This window comes from Oryzias latipes, chromosome 19 (assembly GCF_053564925.1).
Source record: "Oryzias latipes strain Hd-rR chromosome 19, Olatipes_Hd-rR_3.1".
NCBI classification, from domain to species: domain Eukaryota; kingdom Metazoa; phylum Chordata; class Actinopteri; order Beloniformes; family Adrianichthyidae; genus Oryzias; species Oryzias latipes.
Window position 1 is genome coordinate 11280391 of NC_136255.1, and position 25763 is coordinate 11306153.

Genomic DNA, 25763 nt, shown 5'->3' on the forward strand with positions numbered 1-25763 from the left:
ACCAATCACAGTGGGGTATATGACTCTTGGGGGCGTGACATTGACCGGGCTTGAAAGCAGGAGAACAGCCCCCTTCCCGGACCACATTTAGGACTTTCTTACTTTCCTTTTTAGAACGTATTTATTTGCATGTAATTTTCTAAATACATGTTGCCAGTACTGAACTTGTTTCTGGGTGGCACGGATCCGGAAGAAGGTTGAGATTGTGGTTAGGGTTACGCGCAGTGGCGTCTTAACCCCAACCAAACGATCTCGTGCGTGGCTGTGACTGCAGCATAGGTATCATAAATTATTTTAATTGATCACTCATACATAAAAACCGCCAGGACACCGTTTCACATAATGCATTGTTTTGTAGTCAATTTGCGGCTTGGGGACAGCACAGTACTGAATTTTCAGATGCGTTCGCTTAGGTTGGCGCTTTGCTCCCGCCCCTTTCTCGTGATATTTTTGTGATAAGTGACAGGTGATGTTGGAGCAAAAACATACGTCACACACCAGGTGATCTGCGCATCATTGCGTTCACCTTGGTGATCTCAAACACGCTTATTGTGCATCTTGGCTGCACTTATTTGGTGTTGCCAACATGAATTTCCCTCTGTTTTTGAGCCTATCTCTGATATCAGGTATCGGCATAGAATGTTCTGTTCTGTTCCAATGAACAGCGCCTGTTCTTTTACGAACCACAGTTTGAATTCAACTATGAAAATATAGGAGTGTTTGACTGGCTGCTCTTAAATAACTTGTGACCAGGGTTTCAAATGTGCAAAAAGTCATAAGAAAGAAAATCCAAAAGTGGTTACTGAACTTTGTTTCTCCTTTACTGATTTGTGTTTTAAAAAGTAAACATAAAAAAAACATTCAACACAGACTCAAAATTGGGAGGACATACTCTCTGACTTCTCCACCTTTAATTTCAATAAGTCCAAGTACAGCCCAGATACTGACAATCATCTTCAAGCCATACTGAGGGTCTCAGCTGTATGGGAGGAAGTGCTGCCAAGTGTCCAGCAGTAAGAAGTAGGCAAGAGAAGCAGTGTTCAGAAGAACCCATTGATGGAGGTTACAGAACTGTAAAATTTAAGTTTCTTTTTGTGTAATAGTTATAATTCAAAAGTGTTAACTGAACTGTGTTAATGAGGACGTTTAAATCAGAAAACAGCAGACATAGCAGACTAAATAAACAGAAATGTATTACTGTTTACTTATTGACTTTTTTACGTATTTTATTTAATTTGAATGAGAGTTTTATAAGTACATTTTCTACAGAATACAGTTAATAATAGAGTATAGTTAGTAGTATAGTAAATGTTCCATACAAATTTACTGGCTTTCAGACACTCACAAGTTGCGTGTGTGCTCTAAAGGTCCACACCTTAAGGTCCCAGCCTGAGCTAGACCCTGCCTTCAGTGGTCCCCAAGTAAATTGAGTTTGAGACCCCTGCTTTAAGATAAAAGAGAGCAAGAGGGAGAGGAAAGGGGAGAAGTATGAACATATTTCCTTTTTGGAAAGGCATAGCAAAACTTTGACGATTTTCTCCAAGACAGACAGAAAGAAAACCGCAAGAAGAATCCCTCCCCATAAAATGGAGGAACACAGAACTGCTTCATGGGGTATGAAAATGTAAAAATGCTTGAGTAAAAAAAGAGCAAAGAAGAGGCATCCAGCTCTACTTTTATCCATCTATTTTTTGCAATTTTCATCACCCTAGAAATAATTCTGAGCACCCAAACACAGACTGAGCAAAGAGGGCATACATGAGGAGCCAGGAAAACAGCAAACCTTGGCTTAAGTCAGGAAGTGTGTATGTGAGTGCAGGAAAAAAAAGAAAAAGGTGGGGGAGAGGAGAGGAGGAGTGAGACATTCTTTAAACTAAGAAGAGAAGCGAGAAGAAGCGGAGTGACAGAAGCAGGAAAAGGAGGGAGAAGCGCCTTCTGGACATGGGGCTTTATGCCGTTCTCCTCATCTCCCTTTGCCAGGCTGAGCTGGGGACAGTCTTAGCTCAAGAGCGAACAGGTAAGATTGAATCAAACACACATTCATGCTGGTTCTCCTACATTCAACAATGTTTTGTGGAAAGTAGGCTGATGCAAAGAGCACATGACAGCTGGAGGAAAATTACTTGACCTGAATTTGATGTCATGATATCTGGCAACAAGCAGAGATTTTGTGATACTGGACTTGCAAATTCTTATTTCTTTGCAAACAGTCAAGATGCCTTTTAATTGAAATAAAGATACATTTTTAGAGGAAATTGAGATTAACCAGAAAATGCTAAAAGTAGTTAAAAAGAACTCTTTAGAAAGAAATAGTTTTTAAATAATTTTTGTATGCTTTGTGCATTTTCAGCATGTTAATTATGTGCACTGTTGTTAGAGGGATGCCTGCAACTCGATATGTTACTGTATATATTTCTGTTCTCCGTAGAGAATATTATTTTTAGCCGGCCCCCTCTCTTCCGTTGCTACTCCTCCACTGACAAACAGTGCTGCTCCAGTTTCTCTGGTTTCTTCTGTGGTCCCAGTTCCTCTGATCAAGGGCCTTGCATGGCAGAGGACAGCCCAGCACGCAGAGACCTCTTCTAGTGAAGCACAACATTCTGCAGCACAATTTAAAACTTTTTACATACTCTGATAAGAAAAAATGAGTAAACATCAATGCCAGCTCTAGACAGTTTCAGAATTGTATAAAGAGTATTTGAAATGTAGGATATTTCGGAGGCCTATATAAATATAGGAGGCTATTCTCCCAGTCACTGAATTTGAGCAAAAGACCCTTCATTCCATTATCACTGTCTGGAGACTGGGCCAAATCTTTTTTACAGTTAATACTTTAGCAGGCTTGCATGAAATTGTTTGCAAAGCTGTTCCCGTTTTCTCTAAAGGTCAGGACGGTCAAGACCGCCCACACATCTGCAACTCCTAAGCGACAGAAACGTTCAAGTTCAGCCAACTGCAGTTCTCCGCTTCACCTGAAGAAGTAAAGGCAGAGATCAAAGTTGGAGATGTACCTCAGAATAAAGACTAGGTTATGAAAAAATAGCATTAGGTGGTAAAAGATGTTACTTTCGGGCTTTTCTACCAAGCCAAAAATTAAATTCTATTCTGTCTGTTCTTGAAAAAGAAATACTAGTTATGTTTAAAATATAAGCAAAACATATCATCATGTCATCTCATCTTTATCCTGTATACTTTCCGCTCTTTTAAACCAGCCAATTATATAAAAAAAATTCTGATTTGCCAAATCATTTTTTAAAATCATACTGATGTCATGACTTCAAAACAGACCCATAAACTGATAACCAAAATGAGTGTGACACAAGCTTAAGTAAATAATGATGAACGACTTACCTCAACATACAACAAAAAAAACCTAAATAAACTTACGGTAAATGCTGAAGAACTCTTGAACATATCAAAGGTTTTCAAAGTAATGAGAATAAACTGAGTCCTGCCCAGGTCTCAGGACAGAACAACAGCCAAGACTTATAACTTGAAACATAAACAGTCGATTTGTAGATCAATAAAAATGAAAATAAAGACGAAATGTGATTAAAATTTTCTAAGACTTGCATATCATTCCAGGTCAACATTTCACTTATTGTTTGATTAAACCATCCATGTGCAGTAGTTGTAAAAACAGGAGAAGTAAGACTTAACAAGTCCACTAAAACTGAAATAAATTACATCACAGAACAAAGAAGAAGCTTAGCACCGAATGTACATAAAAGATAGGCTTTCCAACAGCTCATTGTTTAAAACAAAAAACATCTGAAGTCAAGATGATCTGGAGGTATTTATCTGAGTGTTCGATTTTCCTTTTCTTTGTGGTTCTCTATCACTCTGGCTGCCAGTGTTTGTTATTGCGTGTCATGGTTACTGCAGTTTCATGCTAAAATGTGCCAAATGACTCTCCCACACCATGAGCTTCAGTTTTACTTTAAGACACATTTTTATAATCCAAAATTAAAATAAACTTTTATTTTTTTCTTCAATTTTTTTAAGGAATCATGAATTTAGATGTTTAACGTGTATTTCTCGGAGATCAAAATTTCTATAAAAGGCCACTGAGAACCAAAAATGCTCTATCAAGACTTGAACATGTTTTCGAATTAAAAAAGAAAAATTTTTAAATATGTTTTTGTCCAATTGACAGTGCTAGATTTTCTGGAGGCTCTTTACTGAACTGAAGCTACTTTCACATTGGCCTCTGAAACATACGTTTAAGAAACCACTTGAAAGGTCTATGTAAACGAACGTAAATGAGTGTTTCAGGCTTCTCCGTTTAAAATGCTTGCGTTCACATGTAATTACACAAGCTTTTACAACCATTTTTGGGCTCTACGTGCAAAACGTGTGGCCAGTAACTTCAAACAATCAGGGACTTGAGTAGCGTCCTTTCCATTGACTGTATTAGAGAACTGGACTGATTGAGCCCTTCCCCTTCATGTTCCAAACAGGAAGTACTGTTGGTCCTAAAAGCCCAAATCCAAGAAACTTCTATTAAGAAATAAACAGCTATTACTCAGTCATTATTTTTTTAACAACAACCATTCTTGCTCTGCTACCTTCTTTTTAACATGTTGTTGCTATTGCTGATTTTTTTTTCATGATATATTTGCAGTAGCGCAAGTTGACCAATCAAATGCCTCAATAAAAGTATGTGGTCTCGCGTCGAACATTCAAAGCATTTGATTGAAAGATTCTCCCAAGCCCACTGTCAGTGGATGGGGATGTGCTCACTCCTGATTTGAGAGTGGTTGCCATAAAAATGTGGATTCAGACCAATTGGAACCAATCACAGCTTACAACAAATTCTGGTTCTAAGATGGCAACGGACGTTTAGCAAAAAAATTGCGATGTCACGTCCAAATAAAATCAAAACATAAAATAAAGCAGTTTCACTTAAACAAAACAATTTTGAATCCAAAAAAATAAGATCAAGACAAAGGAATTAGACATTCACAAATCACAGATGCTCTCTGTCTTTTACACAAAAAAGCGGAGCAGAAAATAATTCCATTATATCAGCAAATTGCCACGACAGTAGGGGCACCCTACCTTTGCTTTTTTTTCCCTACTTAATTGCCCCCTGGGCGACAGCCCACATTGCCCATTGGAGAAATCGCCACTGGTAATGTCATACTCATTCGGTCAAGTTCACCTATATAGTCAATGGTCCTTTGTAATTCAGAAAAGTGCCATCAGATTGAGAATTGATCATGGAGGACAATTTAATAATTGCAGTTTGTGTCCAGTCGGAATTATATGATGCCATGTTGTTAATATGTCAGAATAGAGCTGTGAAAAACAAAGCCTGGAGCAAGGTTTGCAAGATTTACACTGCTTTTACATTTCACACCAAGCGTCTTCCAACTGTAAGAGGTAGACAGTAGAAAAAGACAAAGACGAAAAAAGAAACACCCCTCCCTGCTTGTCCAGTGTGAACACTATGGGCTAAATGCACACGCCTGTGTCAGTTGTGTGTCAGTATAGCTTTAAGTGAAGGAGCTCATCCAAACATTCTAATATGTTGAAAAATCTACCACTTAAAGGAATCTGAATGTGAACAACATTTAGAACTGTATGTTGGTGCCTTAGCTTGCAAAATATAGCATATTAAATAACTCTAGATGAAAAAAGAACTTAAAAACCAAAGCAAATCCTTGCCTATAAAAAAAACCCCATACAAAATGGTACAATTTAAGTAAAATAAATACTACAATTTTTTTTGTATTGAAGTCAAAAGTTTGGTCACATGCCGCTTTCGTAAAATATCATTCAAAAATGATAACATAGGAAATAAAAATGCATACAGAAACAGTTCAAATCATACAAAAGGTTGATAAAAGGAGTAATTCATGTGTGTCAAAACTAAAGACTTAGAGCAGGAAATAAGATAAATAGGGTAATTTAATGCACTTTTTCACATTTATGGAACAATGTGTGTGGCTTGGTGTGCTGCGTCCTCATTTGATGTGACACTCAACACGCACTATCAGTGGATGCTGCAATGCAGATACATTTGTGGATGCTGATACAATGGACACCAACTGCTATGCAGCTTGCTCAAAATAGGAAGCACATTTTCATAGTAAAAAAAAAAACAAAAAAAAAACCCACAAGCCAGCAGGAATGCCAGTCAGCACTGCTGGCAAAGCAAGATATGTTGGATTTAGGGAGCAGAGAAATCTGCCATTGTGCAGCATCTTAAATTAAAAATAACATTGTTCTGGTTTTTGACAAGGAAATTCCTAATTTAGATAAATGTCAGGATTATTTTTATGCATCCGATCAGCAAGTATGTTCATATTCACAGTAAAGCCATGCACTATTTATTAACAGGTATGTCACATCTTAGTCAATGGAATTTCTGTTTCACATGCAGCACAGATGCTATTTTTGCACAAGTTAGCACATTCTTTGCAATAAGTCAATGTGCACGTGTGTTTACCAGACCAACACAACTTTACCTCACGTCAAAAGTCATCTCTGTTCCATCTTTTTTAGATGTTTTTTTTGTTAGTCTTCATTCATGGTGACCTGAAAAAAGAATCCAAGAAAAAAAACTAAGTCTGTAAAAGATCATTTTAAAGTTTTACATTTGTTTTGTGTGACACAGTTTGTTGTTTTTTTTTGACTGCCTCTGTGTTTTGCAGGTCAGCTGTCACTCCTCCTGGATTATTCCTCCCTCCCCTACCTGGTGCTCTCTGTGGAGGAGTGCACAGCTGCCTGCACTTTGTAATCAAGCTTATTTGAATTGAAGTCACTCAGTCCTCATTGTTGGTGTGTCCCTGTTAGGTCTGTGGTTTTCCTGCTCAGCCGACACTGAGGTCTGCTTGTCCTTTGTTTTGTTTTAGTTTTTTACTTTGCTTAGTTGTTCTCATTTTTGTATTTTGCAGTTTTCCCTCTTACGAGGAGTTTTGTTTTCCTATTCCCATCTTGTGGCGTTTTCTGTTATTTATGAAATCGCTTCTTGCCGCATTCCAGAGACTCATCCTGATTCCTCTCTGCACTTGGGTTTCCGTAGTTCTAGCCGTAACACTGTACTGTTTGATTGTCAGTCTGACCTATTAAGAAGCCTGTGGCTCTTTAGTTGTAGGAAAAAAAAATCTTTGAGGGCAACATGATCAAGCAAGACTCCTCATTAGACAGATCTCCCTTGAGTGTACAACCATTTCTCTACATTTGATTTTCTTGTCCCAATTTGACAATGAAAGAGCTTGTCTTTAGCTCACATACCGGTTCGTCATTTTGGGCATTGTGGGTAATTTAAGTAAAAGAAATGCAGGATCTTTCAGCAAAAGTTTGGTAGGAGTATCACTAAGCAGGTATTGGTGACGTAAATAAATAAGTCAGAGTTTCAGGAAGCAGTTTAAAATATTTGAACCTTCCTCTGCCTTACCTCAGCCAGTGACCTACAAAGCTCTGTGTATTTTGAACATTTAAAAATTGGGAAATTATTATTTGGAATTATTTGGAAGTTAAACATTTGTTAAAGGCTATTATTTTAATAAACAGATTAGAAAAGATTTTTTACAAATGGAACATTATTAGAACAATATACCACACTGCATGGTCACAGGTCTTCAAAATTCAAAGTGTTTCCACAAATTGGTCTGTGATGATGGTTTGATCAGTTTTGCTGCATCACGTGTGTTGTCTACTTTATTGGCTCAGGTAAAAGTCCACAAAACTAAATCAGGGTCAGGCAGGCAGGGGTCATTAGCGACCATGGGAGCATAAGAGAAACAAGAGTTGTCAGGATCCAGACAAGCAGGCAAACTGAGTCAAAGACGAAACAGGCTCAGAAGATTAAGTCCGGATATAACGCTCAGTACTGCAGGCAGAGTGGCACAAACAAATGTCCGCACTGAGTGAGGCTCAGTGCAGTGTTTAAGTATACTGTAAGTGATGTTAAATGAAAGTCAGGTGTGTGGCATCCAGAAACTATGTGCCAGGGTTGCTGGGAGATGAAGTACACTCAGAACTCTGGAGATGATTTCGTCAATGACCAGACCCCCTCTGGTCATTGACGACACAAAGCTCTGACTTCTGACACCGTGCCTCAATCCAATTGTTATTTTCAAGATCGATATAATCAATTCATTCATTCATGAATGAATCAATGATATAATCAATTTATTTTATTTTGAAGGGATTCTATAATGGTTTATAGGTCAATTCAATAAACAATTTGCTTCAGACAGATCATTCTGGTTGGATCCTTGGAATATAAATTGATTCATGAATTAAGAGATTTAATAGTGACACCCCATTACATAATCACAACAATATGTCTGACTAGCAAAAAATGAATGATAAGTGTATTCAAATACGTTTGTATGACTTTGCTTATGTGGGGTTGCCGTGGTGAAGCGGTCAGGCAGTCTACTTCTGATTGGAAGATTGCTTGGTTTGGTTCCCACCTTGCCTGCCCATGTGTCAAAGTATCTTTGAGCAAAACACAACCCCACATTACTCCTAGTGGTTATAGGTTGGTGCCAGTATTCGTCAGTGGATCCGCCATCAATAGTGTGTGTGGATGTGTGAATGGGCTTTTGATTATAAAGTGCTTTGGGCCTTCAAGAAAGTTAGCAAAGCGTTTCTTAAGTATTCACCATTTAAATGCTTTTACTTTACAAAATATACTAATGTGACAGCATCAGATTAATAAACAAAAATAATAATAAAGGGCTTCCATTTCATTAAAAGCCTGACAAACGCTTGAAATATTATTCTGACCCTTCGATCAACCTCTGATAAAACCCAACTATAGTGGGTTTAATGGGGCAGCAGAGACCCATTAAACCCACTATAGCAGGTCTCTGGGGTCGTCAGGTAGTCACCATCTCTGTAATATGATTTTTTTAACCCTTGTGCTATCCTAGGCACTTTCAAATTAGGAGTTGAAAAGAAGTGGGAAGAAGCAAGCTTAAATAATCCCACCCTTACTGAGTTAACTCATTTTATAGTTTTACATAATTTTTGTAATCCGTTTCTGACCAGATAGATTCTTTTCAAATAACAAAATCCAGTGCTTAGTAATGATTTATTATCTTCAGAAAACATTCAGTCATGATTTCAGTAAACAGCAACGGTAACCGTTACGTAATAACCATTGATTATTATTAGAACACATTATCACATTAAACCAGTAATAATTGGTAAACAATGCAGACCAAGTAAAGAAAATCAATAGCTTATTGATTGTAATTAAAACATTTCAGTAATCATTATTGCACATTACACAATGTAATATTCATTGGTTGTAATTAAAAGAGCTTTAATAATTTCACCACAATCAAGTTCACACATGTATTTGGAATTATTCAAACACCTGTTGGTCCTTAAGTCCTCTTATCTTTATATCGTGAAATCAGAGTTTCTTTATAAATTTTCTTGAATATTTGGATATTTGCACATCATTGCAGCTCATTACTTAACCCATTCCAAAGTTTAGTGCCACACAACGACACACAGAAACCTTTCTTTGTGGTTCTCATCAATTTGATCTTGAAGTTCCTTCATCCCTCCCCCTTCATTATCTAAGAACTGTTGTTGGATATTGAATGGTAACGATTTCCCACAGGCTCTAGAACAGGGGTGTCAAACTCATTTTCACCGAGGGCCACATCAGCATAGTGGTTGTCCTCAAAGGGCCAGATATAACTTATACGTGTGACTAAATGTAATGAAAAATAAATTCAACTACTCCTTAATGTTAAATAACTCATTTTTTATTTACTATAACTTTTTCAAGTGACAATTACAGTTGCATGGAAAACATATGTTGGCTTGTTACTTTAGCATAAATCCTTTTAAATTTGATTCTGTCAGGTTAGGTTATATTGACAGTGTAAACTACAAGGTAGTTTTAAAAGTCTGGATTGATAAAATAAATTGTTTGTATGATCAAGATAGCCCGCTTTATGTATAATTCTGATGGCTCATTTTTAAAGTAAAAAGGATCTTGTGAGCTCTCATAATTATTCCCCCAAATTTCTACACAGTAGGTGAAATATGGCAATATTAAGAAGCAGTGCAATAAATATCTACAGTTGTATTCTAATATGTGTTAAGATTTATTTATGAAATACTGAAATAGTTTAGACTTTAGTTTGTATGTGTCTAATGTGTAGCTTCCAACTTAAGTTGTCATCGATAAAAAGCCCTAAGGATTTGATTTCTGTAACACTTCTCCATTAAGACATTATTTATTTTAATTGAGAGCTTAGTATTGGCTTTGTAGTTACCAAAAAAACATCACTTTGGTTTTATCTAGGTTCAAAGATAATTCGTTGTAATCCATCCATGATTTTATTTTGTTTGGCTCTGTGTTTCAGTTTCATTTAAACATGAAACTGGATTCAGCTCCACTTCAGAAGCATCCAGTCCTGCTGAACCATCAACAAGTTCTGCTGATTTCACATCAGCGGCCTGAAAACAAGGAGCCATGGATCACTTGAAGATATAAATATCAGTCTGAGATCTGCTGAACAGATGTCTAATATTTTTATACTTCAGAAGATGTTGAGCTGTGATAGAAAAACTCTGAAGGTGGACACAAAAATATAATCACCAACCTATAACCACCAGAGGTAATGTGGGGTTCAGTGTCTTGCCCAAGGACATTTCATCACATGGGAGGGCAAGGCTGGAATCAAACCTGCAATCGTCTGATCAGAGGTTGACCCCCCTACCTCTGCAGGTAGATACAGAATAAATTAAGAAATAGAATCTGAGCACTTTTCTTTGGTGGCCTAAATTAAATCAATATGTTTTTATAAAATGTGTTTGAGTTTTTCCTGCGAGAATTCTAAATGAGGATTTAATCTGTGCTTGTCAGTGATATAAATGACTAGAACTAACAAAAAACAGATGCAAACATTTAATTTGAAGAAAAAAATTTTGATTACCAACAACAGACAATATTTTCAGATACATTTCATTCACCCTCCAAGAATTAAATATTATAGTCTCAAAGTTTCTGCACTTGTCTGACAATTTGCAAAAGGTGATAACAAGGAACCCTTCTTGCAAAGCTAAAGATGCATTTGGTTTTTCACTATTGTTTTCCTTCTCCTAAATTCCATCATGCTTGTCTTGTTGCAGATACTCAAAGTGGGCCTGCTCTGCGAGCAAATGGAGATTTGTCGAGCTTCCACAGAACCAGGGGGGACCAGCAGAGTCACCAAAAACATAGAGAGGCTCGCAGTGCACAGACTGAAGGAGTCGATATCAGTACCCTGCCTGACAACATGACACACATAGTGGTAAGATGTGAGAAAACAGAACAGAATTTCAGCATTTTTCTTTGTAAATTAAAAGTGATGATACAAAAACATTGCTAACCATAGACAGTTTAACTTCCACTCCTCAAAATACTTTTCACACCACCCTCTGCAACTCGCATTCAAGAGGCCACTTCCAATAAAAAGTAAATGCACGGAAACGTGTTTCAGGCTTCTTTGTAGAAAACTCTAACACGTGAGTGTAGCTAAGCAAGTTTCTACAACAGTTTTCGGGCTCTACGGCCAAAACGCACAGCCATTAAACACGGGTTGCAAGTTAAACCACTTGAGCTTTGACCAGATCAGATTTGGTAGTGACGTATGAATGACATCCCTTTTAATGCATGGAAGTGCCAACCATTTGAAAATTGATCTTGGAGGAGAAATTAATTGCAGTTTGTGCCCGGGCAAAATTATATGACACCAAGTTTTTCATATGTGGGAATAGAGCTGTGAAAGAAAAAGCCTGGAGGTAGATTCACAAGAATTGCGCCACCTTGACATTTCGCACTAAGCCACTTCCAACTGTGGGTGGCGGAGATGTACTAGTAAACAGCATAAAAAGGAAAAGAAGAAGAAGCCCCTTGCTGCTTCTCCACTGTGAATACCATGGGCTAAACCCGATGCGTGTTCAGTTCGTTTAAGAACATGCGTGGGTAGCTTAAGAGAAAACCTATCATCTCTGAAGCAGCAACAAGAACTCAGTTTATGAAGTAAAAACTCATGAACACAGGTTATGTAACATGATTCTTCACCAAATATGTCATAACTGCAGCCTATTTGCAAATTAAACACAGCAAAAATCCCTCCACACACATTTAGTGAGAAGCTGTGTGTCCTGTTTATGCGCTTGTGTAGGAAGCAGCAATGTCATAATGAGGGAAAACAATCTGCAATGGAAGAAAAACATACAGAGGAGTTTCTCATAGTTTAATCAGGTTAAACCGTGAAATAGGAAGACACAAAGTTAATCCTGTCGGATGTCCACTTCATGTGCAGTCTGCATAACTGCAGAATTAACTAAAAATATTGTGTGATGATTAATGTTATTCCAGACCAGAATACACAACCAACAGTGATGCTATTGACATGCTCTTCACACCTTTGATTCCCTCATTCCTTCCTTTTCCACAAAATAGAGATCAGTAGATGCTGAAGTTTTATGTTATATTTTAGTGTTTTTTTCCTGTGGAAAGTAATGCCCTGCTTCTTCTTGCATGCCATGTCTCCACATCCCTTACCATCTTCAGCTGGTTTTTAGTTCTCAGTCTCTTCAGCTTTCCAGTTGGTTCTTTCTGCGATTGTTGAACTTAGTGTGTCCTTATTCTCTCTCTTTTTCCATCATTGATGCCATTGTTAGCCTGCTAGCTTGTATGTTTACAGAACATATTAACATACAAAGCCAAAAGAACTTGGCTGCAGACAACAACGCCCATGTCAGGAAGTCCTTGTCCTGAAAAAAAGTCCTCCAATATTCTTCGAAAAAAAAACTTTATTTTAACTGGCAACCCTAAAGCTGCAATCACACCGAACGCAATTTGCACACCAGGGGCGTTGAGTTTCTACGTTAAATCAATGTAGCGACGGCAGCTGAGGTCTTGCTGCGACTTGTCAGTCAGGCAGCAGCGCAATTTAAGTGTCGCGGTGAGATTTGGGTATCACTTGTAGCTCAAGAGTTAAAAAGTTTAAACTTTGGTGAGGTTAACCTATCACATCAACAACTTAGGGACTCAGTTTTGGGCATGTGACGTTTTCAGTGACTGTATCAGTGGGTAAAATACAAATCCAAAATGCCTGATCGATGCGACCATTCTCGTCCTGAACATCCATCCATTTTCTTAACCCTCCGTTTCCCTTTCTGGGCTACGGGGTTGCCGGAGCCTGTCCCGGCTTTTGTTGGGCAAAGGCAGGGTACACCCTGGACAGGTCGCCAGGGTGTACCCTGTCGGAAAGCTCATGGGACTGGAGCGATTGCACGGTCACTACACTGGCTTCCAGGAGGCCGGTATAGCAGTTTTGGTGTTGGGAGGCAGCCAGTACAGTAGAATTTCTGCATACTGTATTTGATTTTACAATAATAAAACTGTAAGATAAATCACAGTAGACAGATACTCTAGAGTATTTTATTTTACAGTGGTACTACTGTAAAATGAAATACTATCGTTACTGGCATCTTTTCCAGCTATTTTGAGCAAAAGCCATTTTCACCTCTTCTCTTAGTTTATTACAACCACTCTTGAAGCTCTTTTTGGACAAAGCCATATTCACCCTGAATGAGCTCTTAAATTGATGCAGCACTAGACAAAGACATACAATCCTTTATTTAACACTACAATATACTACTACACTATACTAAACAATTTCAAGTCCACTTTAATTAAACTAACAGATGCACAGAGAGAATATACAAACTCAACACAGAAAGGTTCCCACTAGGCCTTGAACTGAGGAGCTTTTGCCACTCCTGGGTAACTTCACCTTCAAGGATGTATTTTTGAAAGCATGTTATGTCACAAATGTTTGAAAGAGTACTTTCATCAGCATCAACTTTTGGACCCTAAAACGGGTAACCTAGAGCCGTGTTTTTCAACCAGCGTGCACTGGGAGATTGTCAGGTGTGCCGTGGGAAATTGCCCTCATTAACTGATCTAAAAACATTAACCATCTCCAGGATATCACCTCTTTGTTCATCCAAACAGGCCCTGATAAAACACTGAGTAGTTAGGAATACTAAAGATCATAAAATACTTTTTTTTTTGTGTTTATTTGATTCTATTAAAGACACTTTGATAATAATGACGGTACCGCGATTTAGCCGCAGCTTCAGCTCTGTTTTCGGAAAAGGCCCGCCCCTTTAACTGTCTCCACCAATTATTCTTGGAGGCTTAAGCATACGTCATCATTCTGACCAATCAGAAGTGGTTAAAGTCTTCACTTCCTTGTTCCAATTTAGCTCGTAAAGTCTCTCAGTTCCAAAAAAATACCATGTAAAGCTTGTCTTTAGCGTTGTAGCTTTCCACGGGATCCGGTGTCAGACCGTGGAACAAGTAAACAAAACAATGAGCTCAGAGAAGCGAGTCAGTCTGCCATCTGCAGCAGTTTTCGCACCACATCTCCCATGATGCATTGTGTTAAAGTGACAGCGTCTCAACAAACATCCCAGTGTTTGGTCCAAGTCATCTTTCTAACTGAAACATTTTTCTAAAGAGGTCTGGATTATTTTATATGTTAAACTTAAGAAGAAGTAATAACAACATTTAAGAAACAGGATTACGGTGAAGTGGCCAACTGACACAATTAAACTAAATTGAAACAATGTAATCATATAAAAAGAAACAAAAACATTTTGTTAAAGTTTCCAAAGACTTCATCTTTGATTAAAACAATTGAAAAACTAATAAAACTTTGACATGTTCACTTTTTGTGTAGCTACAGAAAACATAAATATAATGTTATTTTTGTGTAAATTTTATCGAACATATTGTGATCATGGAATTGTTCAAAAAAATACAGTTGCTTTTGCCCTAACATTGAAATAAATATAAAAAAATGAATCACTATTTAGAAAGAATTTTTTTTTTTTTATTGTGAGGTTACATAAAATTGCATGTTAATAAACTGAAGGGAAAAACAACTACCAGAGTAAAATTTCAAAAATTATTACGGAAAACTAACTAAACTTTTATTACATCTTTCAGAAAAAACAGCTGCAACTTCCAGCATAACTGCCACAATTATCACAAAAATGCACGTGAGAATGCGGAGGGACTGTACATCAATACAGTCTTTGAATTTTTCCTTTTTTCATTTTTGGATGCTGGTATGCAGTGGGATTTTTCTCAAGGATAAAGTGTGCCTTGGTTTAAAACAGGTTGAAAAACACTGACCTAGAATATAATTGTAACCACTGTAACTTTGTTAGCAAAAACCGCTCCAGAGAAAGTTTAGTTCCAAGTGAGTTAGTTTCAAGGAAGAAATACATTTCTTCAGTAACCTGTCAATTTATGTTATAACTCTGTGTGAAGATTATTTGTTACAACATGTGGCAATTTACATATAAAATCTTTAAATACAATTTTTGCAGCTGTGAACATCTGGTGTAACAAGCTGACATTAAACTCCAAAGTTTCTTGTCACCTTGCTATATTGAAAAACTCACAGGAGGATAAAGAAAATTGGCAGGCCTCCTTTGCATATGATGCTGGACTGATCTCTTAAAAACACTAACAGAATATAGCTTCAATAAAAAAATAAAAATAAAAGCATCATGAAAATTCAAACTCAAATATTTATGAAAAGCTTAATCCATTCGAAAACCCTCACCCAAAAAGAGGGATTGTAAACCCCTAAATCTAACTTTAGCCATAGGTTATATCTAAATCTGTTAGATTTAACCAGAAGTATGGGTTGGGCAGTGAAGTTTGCTTGCATACATGGTAGGAATTATGGAGGAATGACATGGAAAAAATAAAATACATCTTGTTCCCACAAATTAATATCTTGTTCCCACAAATTATTATCTTGTTCCCACAAATTAATATTCCGTTTGTCATGGTGGCCCGTCAGGATCCTCCCCCTCCCAGCTCTGCTCACGACTCGCAGCTGTTACTACTCACCTCATCTACACACCTGCTATTTAAGGAGATCCACCTCAAGCTTTCTTCGCCAGTTCGTTAACCCTGATGGTCTGCCGTTTCTCCACGAGAGTAACCCGAGTCCACTACCATCTCGAGCAGAAGCTGAAGTCCGCCACGCTCCTCCAGAACTCCAGCCACGCCACCGTCAAGATCTCCTGCCACGCCACCGTCAAGAACTCCATTATCGCCGCCGTCAAGAGTGCTGATCCCGCCGCAGAAAAACTCACGTGTACACCGCGGGCCGAAGACTCCTCGTCAAGCTCTACGCCACATCCCCCTCCTGGATCCGCCGGCCCTTTCAAAATAAAACCCATTACTTAACTTTCACCTATCTGCCTCTTCCTTCCGGGTTACAGCATCTGGGTCCACCTAGTTCAGATCATGACAGAACGAACTGGCCAAAACCCCGACCCAGCTGACCCGGAAGGACTCCGTCTGGCCATAAGTCACCAAGGCATCTTGTTAGGACACCAAGCCGACGCCCTTTCCCAAATGGATTCAGCTCAACAAGACCTTTTTCGCCGTCTCGACGGTGTGACACAAACTTTATTAGAATTAACTGGACAATTTTCTGGTTCCGCAGCTCCAGTCCCCGCTCCACCCTCTGTCAACCTGGGAACTTCCGCTTCCTCCTCAAACCCGGAAAACTACAGACTCCAGCCAGAACCGTTTTTGGGTGATGTAGAAAATTGTGGAGGCTTTCTACTCCAATGTCAACTCTTATTTCAGCAGGCTCCCAGATATTATCACTCGGACCATAGCAAGATTACGTTGGTTGTGAATTCCCTGAGAAGTAAGGCACTCCAGTGGGCTCAAGCCTTCCTCGCAGCCAACCCCATCACCCACTTGCCGTTCAAACGCTTCATTGGTGAGTTCAGACTAGTTTTCGACCAGCCTTGCAAGCAAGAGGAAGCCACTAGGCGACTTCTCAATCTGAAACAGCGCAACCGGTCCGTCAGCGACCACGTGGTAGATTTTCGCATCCTGGCGGTAGAGGCAGGTTGGACAGATCCCGCCCTGCGAGGTGTTTTTTACCAGTCACTCAATGAAATCATAAAAGATCATTTATGTACCCAACCAGAAGCCCTATCTTTTGAGGAACTTGTAGCCGCCGCCTTGCGCTCTGATATCAGACTAAAAGAACGTCAACATGAACGCTCGTATCCTGCTCGTAAGACCACCATGGTCAGTACTCCACAGCTGTCCTCACTGGAACTCCCACCACAGAACCTCCAACGTAAAACCCCTGGTGAACCTATGCAGATCGGTGTCTCTCGCCTTTCAGCGGAAGAACGTAACAAACGCCGTGATGAGGGGTTATGCCTCTACTGCGGGGGTCAAGGTCACCAAGTCGCACAGTGTCCAATTCGTTTAAACTCACGAACCCCCCGGTTAAAAGACAGGCCACGGGGGAATATGCCAGTTGTTTCTTCCCAGAATAAATTCTGTTATATTCCTGTCAAGTTATGTTTCCAGTCTAAGTGTTCTGAAACCCATGCCCTAGTTCAGTGTTTTTCAACCTTTTTTGAGCCACGGCACACTTTAACCCTGACAAAAATCCCGCGGCACACCAGCATCCAAAAAAAAAAAAAAAGCAGAAATTCATGGTCTGTATTGATCGACAGCCCCCCCCCCCCCCCCCCCCCCCCCCGCGCGCAATCTCACGTGGATTTTTGTGATAATTGTGGCAGAAAAAGCTTGTCATAACGGCATATATGGGATATTGTAATTTAGCGTTGAATAGGAATAATAATATTCAGGACTTGTCTTTTATTAACATACTCGTTGGCAGTCGCTTTACATCTGAAGGCTAGTATGACAAGCAAAAGAGTTCTGCGGCGGAGCTAGGAGCTGTGTCCGGTGAATCGCTGTGGTATGGCGAAGCACAAAGCTTGGGCATTCTACAACTTATGATATTTTTCTTGTATTCATTCAGACAATAATAAATTGATCATTCTTGTTTTTCTTTTTCCTTTCTCAAACGAATGGGTCACAGAGACAGAAGTTACCGCTGGCAGCGGTTTTTGTGGCAGGACGGAGAGCATATCCTTGTTTATGAATGACTTGTGGTGTGAATATTTATTTCGTTCGCACGATTAAATTATTTCGTTGACACGAAACAATTATTTCGAGGGAACGAAATATTATTTCGTGGGAACAGACTATTAATTTGTGGGAACAAGATATAAATTTGTGGGAACGAGATATATTTTAGTTTTTCAATGTCAAGACATGGGCTCCGTAACATTGGACTAAAAGAGGAAATTGTTTTTAACTTGTTTTCACAGTGCACTTGAAATTTGCTTCCAACCAGAAGTAATTGGGTCATCCCCTGTGTTTAACCTTCAGTCATCCCAGTAGTGAACCTACAAAATCAATAAATAACAAATGAAAAAAACAAGAAACAAAAAAAAAATTTTTTATAAAAAACATTAAACCTAGAAAAGCTTTGTCTTTCAGTGGAGTTGCAACAAAAAGGCTGAAAATGTGAATCATTTAAAACCAAAAGCACACATCTCTATTAACCCACATAACTTGATAAATGAACTTTTTACACAAAATAACCTTAAAAAGCATTCTGACATGTTAGGTATTCAATTTAAAACAGAAAAAGAACAAATAAATTCATTTAAATACATATTTGTGAAGAAACTGGATTCTCTAGAAAGGACTGTATTAAATTTTAGGTTCGTACCCGTCAGTTTCTTGCACACAGAAATAAATGAATAACGACTCAGAGACAGTTACTTATCTTTTGTGGAGGTTTTACTTCGCACAATCACGAAGGGGACAGACAGATGAACATGGTGCATTCAAAGTCCGAACCCACGAGCTCAGGGATGGGCTTGGTATAAAAACCCTGCATTTGCATATTCAGAAGATCGTCCGATGGACCTCGTGTGAAAATCACGCCCACAGTTTACTGCTGGAGAGAAACTCCAAGGCTAAAGTGAAGATAAGTCTGAGGCCTGCTCAGCAGAAAACATATGCACAGAAAAGAGGGAGGATGAGAATAAACTGTTAGAACAATAGCTTGGCTGTGCTTTCTTCAAATGTAATATAATTTTGAGATGACAATACATGCTCAGTGAATTAAGTTTAAACCATTAGTGGAATAAAAATTAAAGGCAGTTTCTAACTATTCTTCACAATATTTTTCTGACTTGTTTTGTCAACATTAAGCTGAAAAGTTACTCTACCAAATTCAAAACTCAATTCACCTAATCTTAAATTTAATTTATTTGTTCATTCAAAGTATTTTTGTTGTGCATTTTTTGTTTTTGCTTAATGTACTGCAGTTATCTCTCACTTGATCTATTAAATTCAGTCTAGAAGATCTGTATTGTTCATTTTTTCCTCTTGCACTGAATTTGAAATTGAAAACAGACAAAGTCCTCCTGCCAATTTACAGTGTTTGCCTTTGCCTGCTCATGCACGCATTTGTGCGCGTGCTTGTGCACACACATGTATGTGAATGACTCACTTGGACGAGATTGCAAGTGATTCTGCTATACAGCTGCTGTTAGTTTCTCACAGAGAAGTCTGATCCTCATTTCCACCTTTGGTCCAGTCTGCACTTTTCCATAAATCAGTCAGCTGTGAGACAGCAGCTTCTGATCAGATTCTTCACCTGAAAATCTGCACCTCCAGAAAATGCAGGTTGGCTTCAGCCGGTGGAAAATGACAGAAAAAAGTAGGTCATTTACTCTATGTGGAGCAGCCAAAGAGCTGAGAGCTCTTCATTTAACTGCTCCACTTTCTGAACACACTCTAAACCCCAGAACCATTGCTCTCCGTCACCTTGAGGAGTACTTCACATTGAAAATGCCACAGACACTGGAGATACGTAACACCTTGTGCTATCTTAGATGATCCAACCCTTACATTGACGTGTTCTCCCTACCATGACAAAGATGGAAAGATTTCATGTAATCCATGGACACCAGTGAAGATCACAAATCATTGAAGAAAAAAGGTATGTCTAGTGGGTCTAGATGAACCAACTCCCAATGTTAAAGTGCCTAGGATAGCACAAGGGTTAAGAATACACAAACCTCACCTGGAGTGAAAGGGAATTAGCAACGTGGAGAAAAAAGACATAAACAAAGTTAATCACAAGGTTTAAGCTTTATTTCAATTAAATTAAACAAAATGTAATTGTTTAACACTGGAGAAGTTGCTGGTCACTCCTAAATTAACACTTGCTCTCTGATGTACTGAAACTCTTGAAGAAAAGTGTTTTTATTATTGGTTTTGCACCAGTATGCAACCCGTCAATAACGTAATGTTCTGCATAACTGTGCAAAGCCGCTGTTCAACACAACAGAATCAGCTGGAATTACTTTACCTGTGGAAACATTTGAAAAAAATTTTACCTGCGTAAACGGTGGTTGAAGGATTGTCAACACTGAAGCTAAAGCTCTGGTGTTAAAGAATTGAATGCAAATTTTTTTTTAAAAATTCTAATATAAAAATTTAAAGAATTATGCAGTTTTAAAAACCTTGTTTTTGTATTTCAGTAAGGGATACAGCTAAATACTATTGAAATTTTTAAAATACTACACAAACAAGACAAAACATCATCTTAATTTGTTATAATTTCCTGCTAGTCTCTAAATTGCCTCAGGTGTGATTGTGTGGCCCTGTGACAGAATGGCGACGTGTCCAGGGTCCAGCCCGCCTTTGCCCAACAGTAGGCGGGCCAGGCTCCCTGTTACCCCAAAAGGGATTCAGTGGTTTAAGAAGATGAATAAATTGATCCCTTCTGCTTCTTCTGTATTCAAGGAAACTTAATCAAATTTTTTTGTATTGAACTCTTACTTCCAACCTAAATACTGTTTTAAAGCTACTGATTGAACACACCTCAACCAAACTTTTATTAAATAAATTCTCTTCTTGTGTTCAAAATTTTCAGGAGGACTCGCAGAAATACTACACATGGAAGAGCTTTGGTCCTACAGACAGACAGGCAGACAGTTTATGGGTGGATCTAGATAGTCTACACAGGAGTCAGGTTAAAATCCATGGCATCCTGTCCAACACACACCGACAGGCAGCGGTAAGACCAGAGCACAAGCTGGCATGCCACATTTAAACCAAATTTAAACTAAATCAATGATAATTTTTCTGCTATTTTTCCCAGAGGGTGGCTCTGTCTTTTGATTTTCCTTTTTATGGACACTACTTGAGACAGATAATTGTAGCAACTGGAGGTGATTTGATTTTGTGTTATTATTATGGTATTATTGCAGTACCCATCTGGTTTCAGATTTAAACAGATAAATCTTTATAAATCATCAAAATGAGTGTTTTGTTAACAGGGTTCATCTTCATGGGCGACATTACTCATCGAATGTTGACAGCTACACAATACGCTGCACCTCTCATGGCCAATTTCGATCCGAGCTCCTCCACTAACTCAACAGTGAGATATTCAGACAACGGTATGTTGAAGCGTTGCTAGAATTCTCATTGACTGTTTGAAAGCTTTTAATTGACCTTTAACCGTAATCATTTTTGCCTTTTTGCTCAGGAAATTTGTTTGTGGTGCAGTGGGACAAAGTGCGGCTGAAGGACAGAGAGAATGAAGGATCTTTTACGTTCCAGGCAGCCCTCCACAGTAATGGCACCATCGTTTTTAACTACAGAGATGTGAGCTCTTTATTTTAACTGGCTTTGTTGATCTGTGCAGTTCATCAACCTAAGCATATATTTTTAAGCATTTTGTTCTTTAAGATACCCATACCAGTGGAAAAAATGAATTCCCCTGAGCATCCTGTCAAAGTAGGACTGTCAGACGCATTCATGGCCTTTCATCCTGCATCAATGCCAGGTCAGCAATTGTTTGGTTTTTATTTATTTGTAAATATCATAGAGTTGTTTCAAGTTTTCAGTTTTGTCTTAAAGGCATAAAGCGGCGCACCATCTACGAATATCATAGGGTTGAAATTGACGCCACAAAGATTGTCAGCAGATCTGCGTTTGAGTTCATCCCTTTGCCCAGTGAGTGTTCAACAACTAAATTGCTGTTAGCGTAACTTACTCCCCTCTCATAATGAAGCATCTGATCCCTACAGCTTGTCTCCAGCACACGTCCTGTGACCTCTGTCTGAAATCCAACCTGACAACTGGCTGTGGCTGGTGCAACACTCTCCAGCGGTAAAACAAAAACTTGTACTATTCACTATACTTGTCTTGACATTAAGTCTTGATTCAATCTTCTTTCATTGGGTCTCTTACTGAATTTCAGGTGCTCAGATGGTATAGATCGCCACAGACTCGAGTGGTTGGAATACAACTGCACCAAGGAGGTGAAACGATCTACTGTTCTAAAATAGTGTGTAGCAAACATCTTACCATTTGTTTTGTGGATGTTCACATAGGCCACAGGAACCTGTGAGGATTTCAACCCAGTGGAATCTGAGGGATCTATGAGTCCATTCAACCACTCATCTCCAGGTCCAACACCTTCAGCAACACCTTCAGAAGATCTTGTTACCAGGAGTGAGTTACTAGAAACAAAGAAAGCACTGAGGTCCAATTTGGACAAAATGATTTGGCTAAATCTGAATCTGAATGCTGAAAAATAATAATTAATACATCAGTAGATTGATTTAAAATGCCACTAAACTCATACTTTGAGCAAACTCAGTTAGTTGATATTTTCATGTAGTTAACTAATGTTTTGGATTCAAATGACCTTTTTTATTCAGTGTTCTTGTTGTAAAAGAATGTAAGAGAAATTATTTACACAAAAATAAGAAAACCTCCCACAGCACACGAAAACAGAAAAAGACAAAAAAACAATCCAAAAGTACTCAAAAAAACTAAATTATGCCCCCCCAAAAAACAACAAAAAAACAGCACCTTAAACCTCTTAAGTATTTGTTTTTTACTGTGTTGCTGGTTTCTGCAAGAAAGCACACATGTGTTACTGTGCATCAATAGGTGTATATCATAATTGTAGGTGAATCCAGAAGGAAAAAAAAGATAAGTGCATTTAGCAATTTTTGTCATTTTCCCAAATGAGTGATTTCAAATTGGATTGAATTGAATTTGTTTTGTGTTGTAAATAAAACTTCTGTTTTTCATCTTTTGTTTTTAAAAAAGTAATTTTTATGCAGACATTTTTCTTAGGTCACTACAAAAAAAACTATTTTCTTGTTTGCATTCCCAGATTTACCAATCGATCTTCCAAGCCACAAGGGGATAAATGAGAACACGGCCATCATAGCAGGTGTAGTGGCTGCATTAGTTCTGCTTGTGACTTTGACCTTGCTGGCTGTTTACTACATCAATACCCATCCCACAATTGCTCCACCGTTCTACCTCATGCAGGTGAGGAAAGACAAACTTCCGCACATGATCGTGCATTCCGTTTGTTATTAAACATAACAATTGTAAAAAATGTAATTGTCTGCTTTATGCAGCGACACACACCAAACTACTGGCCTTCCACAAAGTTCCGCAACCAAGGATGCCACTCCAGTTATGCTGAAGTGGAGTTTGGTGTTCATGAAAAGGAAGGCTTCATCGAAGCGGAGCAGTGCTGCTAAGAACCTTGGACTCACTCAGACTCTTGAGGAGGAAGAACGCAAATGATCTTGGGATTATAGAAGAACCAAACAAGGCTGAATATGGAAAATGAGGTGCACCGCTGACACACGATGTCATTGCTCCAACCTTTGTGGCTGGAGAGTGTTTACTGTAACTGCTCTCAAAGCCTCTTTCCTTCTTTCTCGTGATTGTTTTCATGTTGTTTTCAGTCACTGATTTAGCCGTGTGACTCAAGGGTTGAAGGGTCATGTTGGTAAGGACTAGATTTTACCAACATGATGAGATGCAAAGGAGTACCTGGTCAAGACCCATAAATGCTGTCAGGGAATAAATGAAACAAGCCTTCATTCTGCAAACCAATATACAGCTCAGTTTAACTTTGTGTTCCTGTTATCATCCATTTCATTGAGTTAATTATGCTGTTTTCTTAACTGCACTAGCCTTTGTTTATGAATGCTGCTTATATGTGGACTTCTCTTCAACATATATCTAGCTACATAAATGATAGTGAATAAAATGCTCATCGTGGAGAAAAGTTGTATAAATGAATTTAAGTGTAATCAAATTCCAAGAATTTTCTTTGACTCTCTTTAGTGTAAATGTCTTCTAATAAAACTGATCAGTGTGGATGTTGATTTGTTTGATCAAGAACAGTCATCAATCTGTTTTTCAAACCTGCTTCATCTTCAAAGTTACTGCTATCCCAGCCAGAGTTAGGTGAAGGTAGGCTACACCATGGACAAGTCTCCCGTCTGTCATATGGATGGGGTGAGGAATCTGTCAAAATTAAACATAATCATAAAGAAAATGTTGTCCAAAAATTAATACTTTGTGCACAACTTTGCAGAAAAAAATGAATACAAAATGTTGTTTTATGTTTAAAATATCTGTTGTGAATACGATTTGTCTTTGTTTTGACTACAACTTTTCTCTGTCTTGAACACGAAATTTCTCCTGGTAACTCACCATCAAAAATACGTGACTTGGTTAACAAGCATATACTTCGAGTCCGGGCATATAAATCGAGCGGATAGTTTCAGACACAGAAGGGGCAGAAAAAAGCCCAGATGGCGGTAGCAGACATGGCACTCTACTCATTAGGTGTAATACAAAAAGGTGCATGTCTGTCAAAATTGTCTGATATTGAGAGGATAACAAAACAAAAACAGCTTAGCTAACTCAGAGGTAAAGTAGGCTAACTGGCATCTGACCGTTTCAGTCATAAAGAGATCAAATTAAGAAAATAAAAATAACGTCAGTGGGATCAGAATGTTCATTCATTCATCTTCTAAAACCGTTTTATCCCTTTCGGGGTCACGGGCTACCGGAGCCTATCCCAGCCACTTGTGGGTGGCGGCAGGGGACATCCTGGAGAGGTCGCCAGCCTGTTGCAGGGCCACATTCACACACCCATGCACACTCACAAAAAAGGATCAGAATATCCAACTTTTAATTCTGTTTTAGTTTACTGAAAGGGGCTTAAAGCGCATGCTCTCAGTTAAACTCAGTATATGCCTGTGACCCTGTGACGTATTTTTTACAGTTTGCTGACAGGGGAAATTTTGTATTCAAGACAAGCAAGAGTAGTATTCAAAACAAAGACAAATGGTATTCCAAACAAGTTTGGTATGTCAAACATAAAACAAAATGTTGCAATCATATTTTTTATTTTAAGTTGTGCACAAGTCAAATCAAATCAAATCAAATCAAACTTTATTTATAAAATAGCGCTTCTCATGCACTTTGTGCAGCTCGAAGCGCTTTAACACTAAACACACAAAACAGTAAACACACAACATTACAATAAAAACCCCAACCCATCCTTCACCCTTACCACTCCCCTCCATTAAACCACATGACCCATGGCTCCCACGTACAATGAAATATGACTATGTAACTGTAAAAGAATAAATAAATAAATAAATAAATAAATAAATAAATAAATAAATAAACAAACAAACAAACAAACAAACAAACAAGTATGGCTTGGCTCTGCTGTGAGGAAACAGTATCTGGGAATCCTTTCATACCAGGAGCCAGCCTGGCCACCGGAACATCGCCACAGTGCCCACCCAGACCGGGACAACACCGGGGTCCCCCTCACAGCCAAAAGCTGTAAAATTAGACCCCAGCCGCCCCAGCAAGGGCAACAACTGCAGCAACAACCGCTGACCAAGCCGGCAATCCCTGGAGGAAAAGATCCCCTCAAGAAACACTGGGGCTAAAATCATAAGATGCTAAAATTAAAAACATAAAAAAGAAAAAAAAAAAAAAA

At 38.5% G+C, this 25763-nt stretch overlaps 2 protein-coding genes and 1 long non-coding RNA gene across 6 annotated transcripts in view; 2 read left to right on the plus strand and 1 right to left on the minus strand.

Moving 5' to 3' along the window:
• LOC101171950 (dickkopf-related protein 1-like) overlaps positions 1–16065 on the minus strand; it is a 33584-nt gene extending 17519 nt beyond the window's left edge. Inside the window, exons 1-2 of one of the 4 annotated variants that reach the window (XM_020712031.3) lie at positions 15924–16059; positions 6474–6543 (exon numbers count right to left, since the gene is read on the minus strand). The gene's annotated coding sequence lies outside the window, so the exon portion shown is untranslated. Of the gene's footprint in view, positions 1–6473; positions 6544–15910 lie in introns of all 4 variants that reach the window. The other 3 variants (XM_020712029.3, XM_020712032.3, XM_020712030.3) reach the window with 3 other exon arrangements.
• Positions 1837–24117, plus strand: LOC101165768 (plexin domain-containing protein 1). The gene is made up of 13 exons (XM_004080608.5): positions 1837–2017; positions 11116–11276; positions 20847–20990; positions 21075–21144; positions 21253–21375; positions 21465–21583; positions 21668–21764; positions 21839–21934; positions 22009–22090; positions 22182–22242; positions 22315–22435; positions 23109–23269; positions 23362–24117. Exons 1-13 carry the CDS (start codon positions 1942–1944, stop codon positions 23485–23487), a joined length of 1437 nt encoding a protein of 478 aa, XP_004080656.1. The 5' UTR covers positions 1837–1941; the 3' UTR covers positions 23488–24117.
• Positions 19497–19894, plus strand: LOC144987738 (uncharacterized). Its single transcript, XR_013651404.1, has 2 exons — positions 19497–19625; positions 19714–19894. It is a non-coding gene; the product is annotated as an uncharacterized LOC144987738 (long non-coding RNA).
• Positions 24118–25763: the final 1646 nt, after the last annotated feature.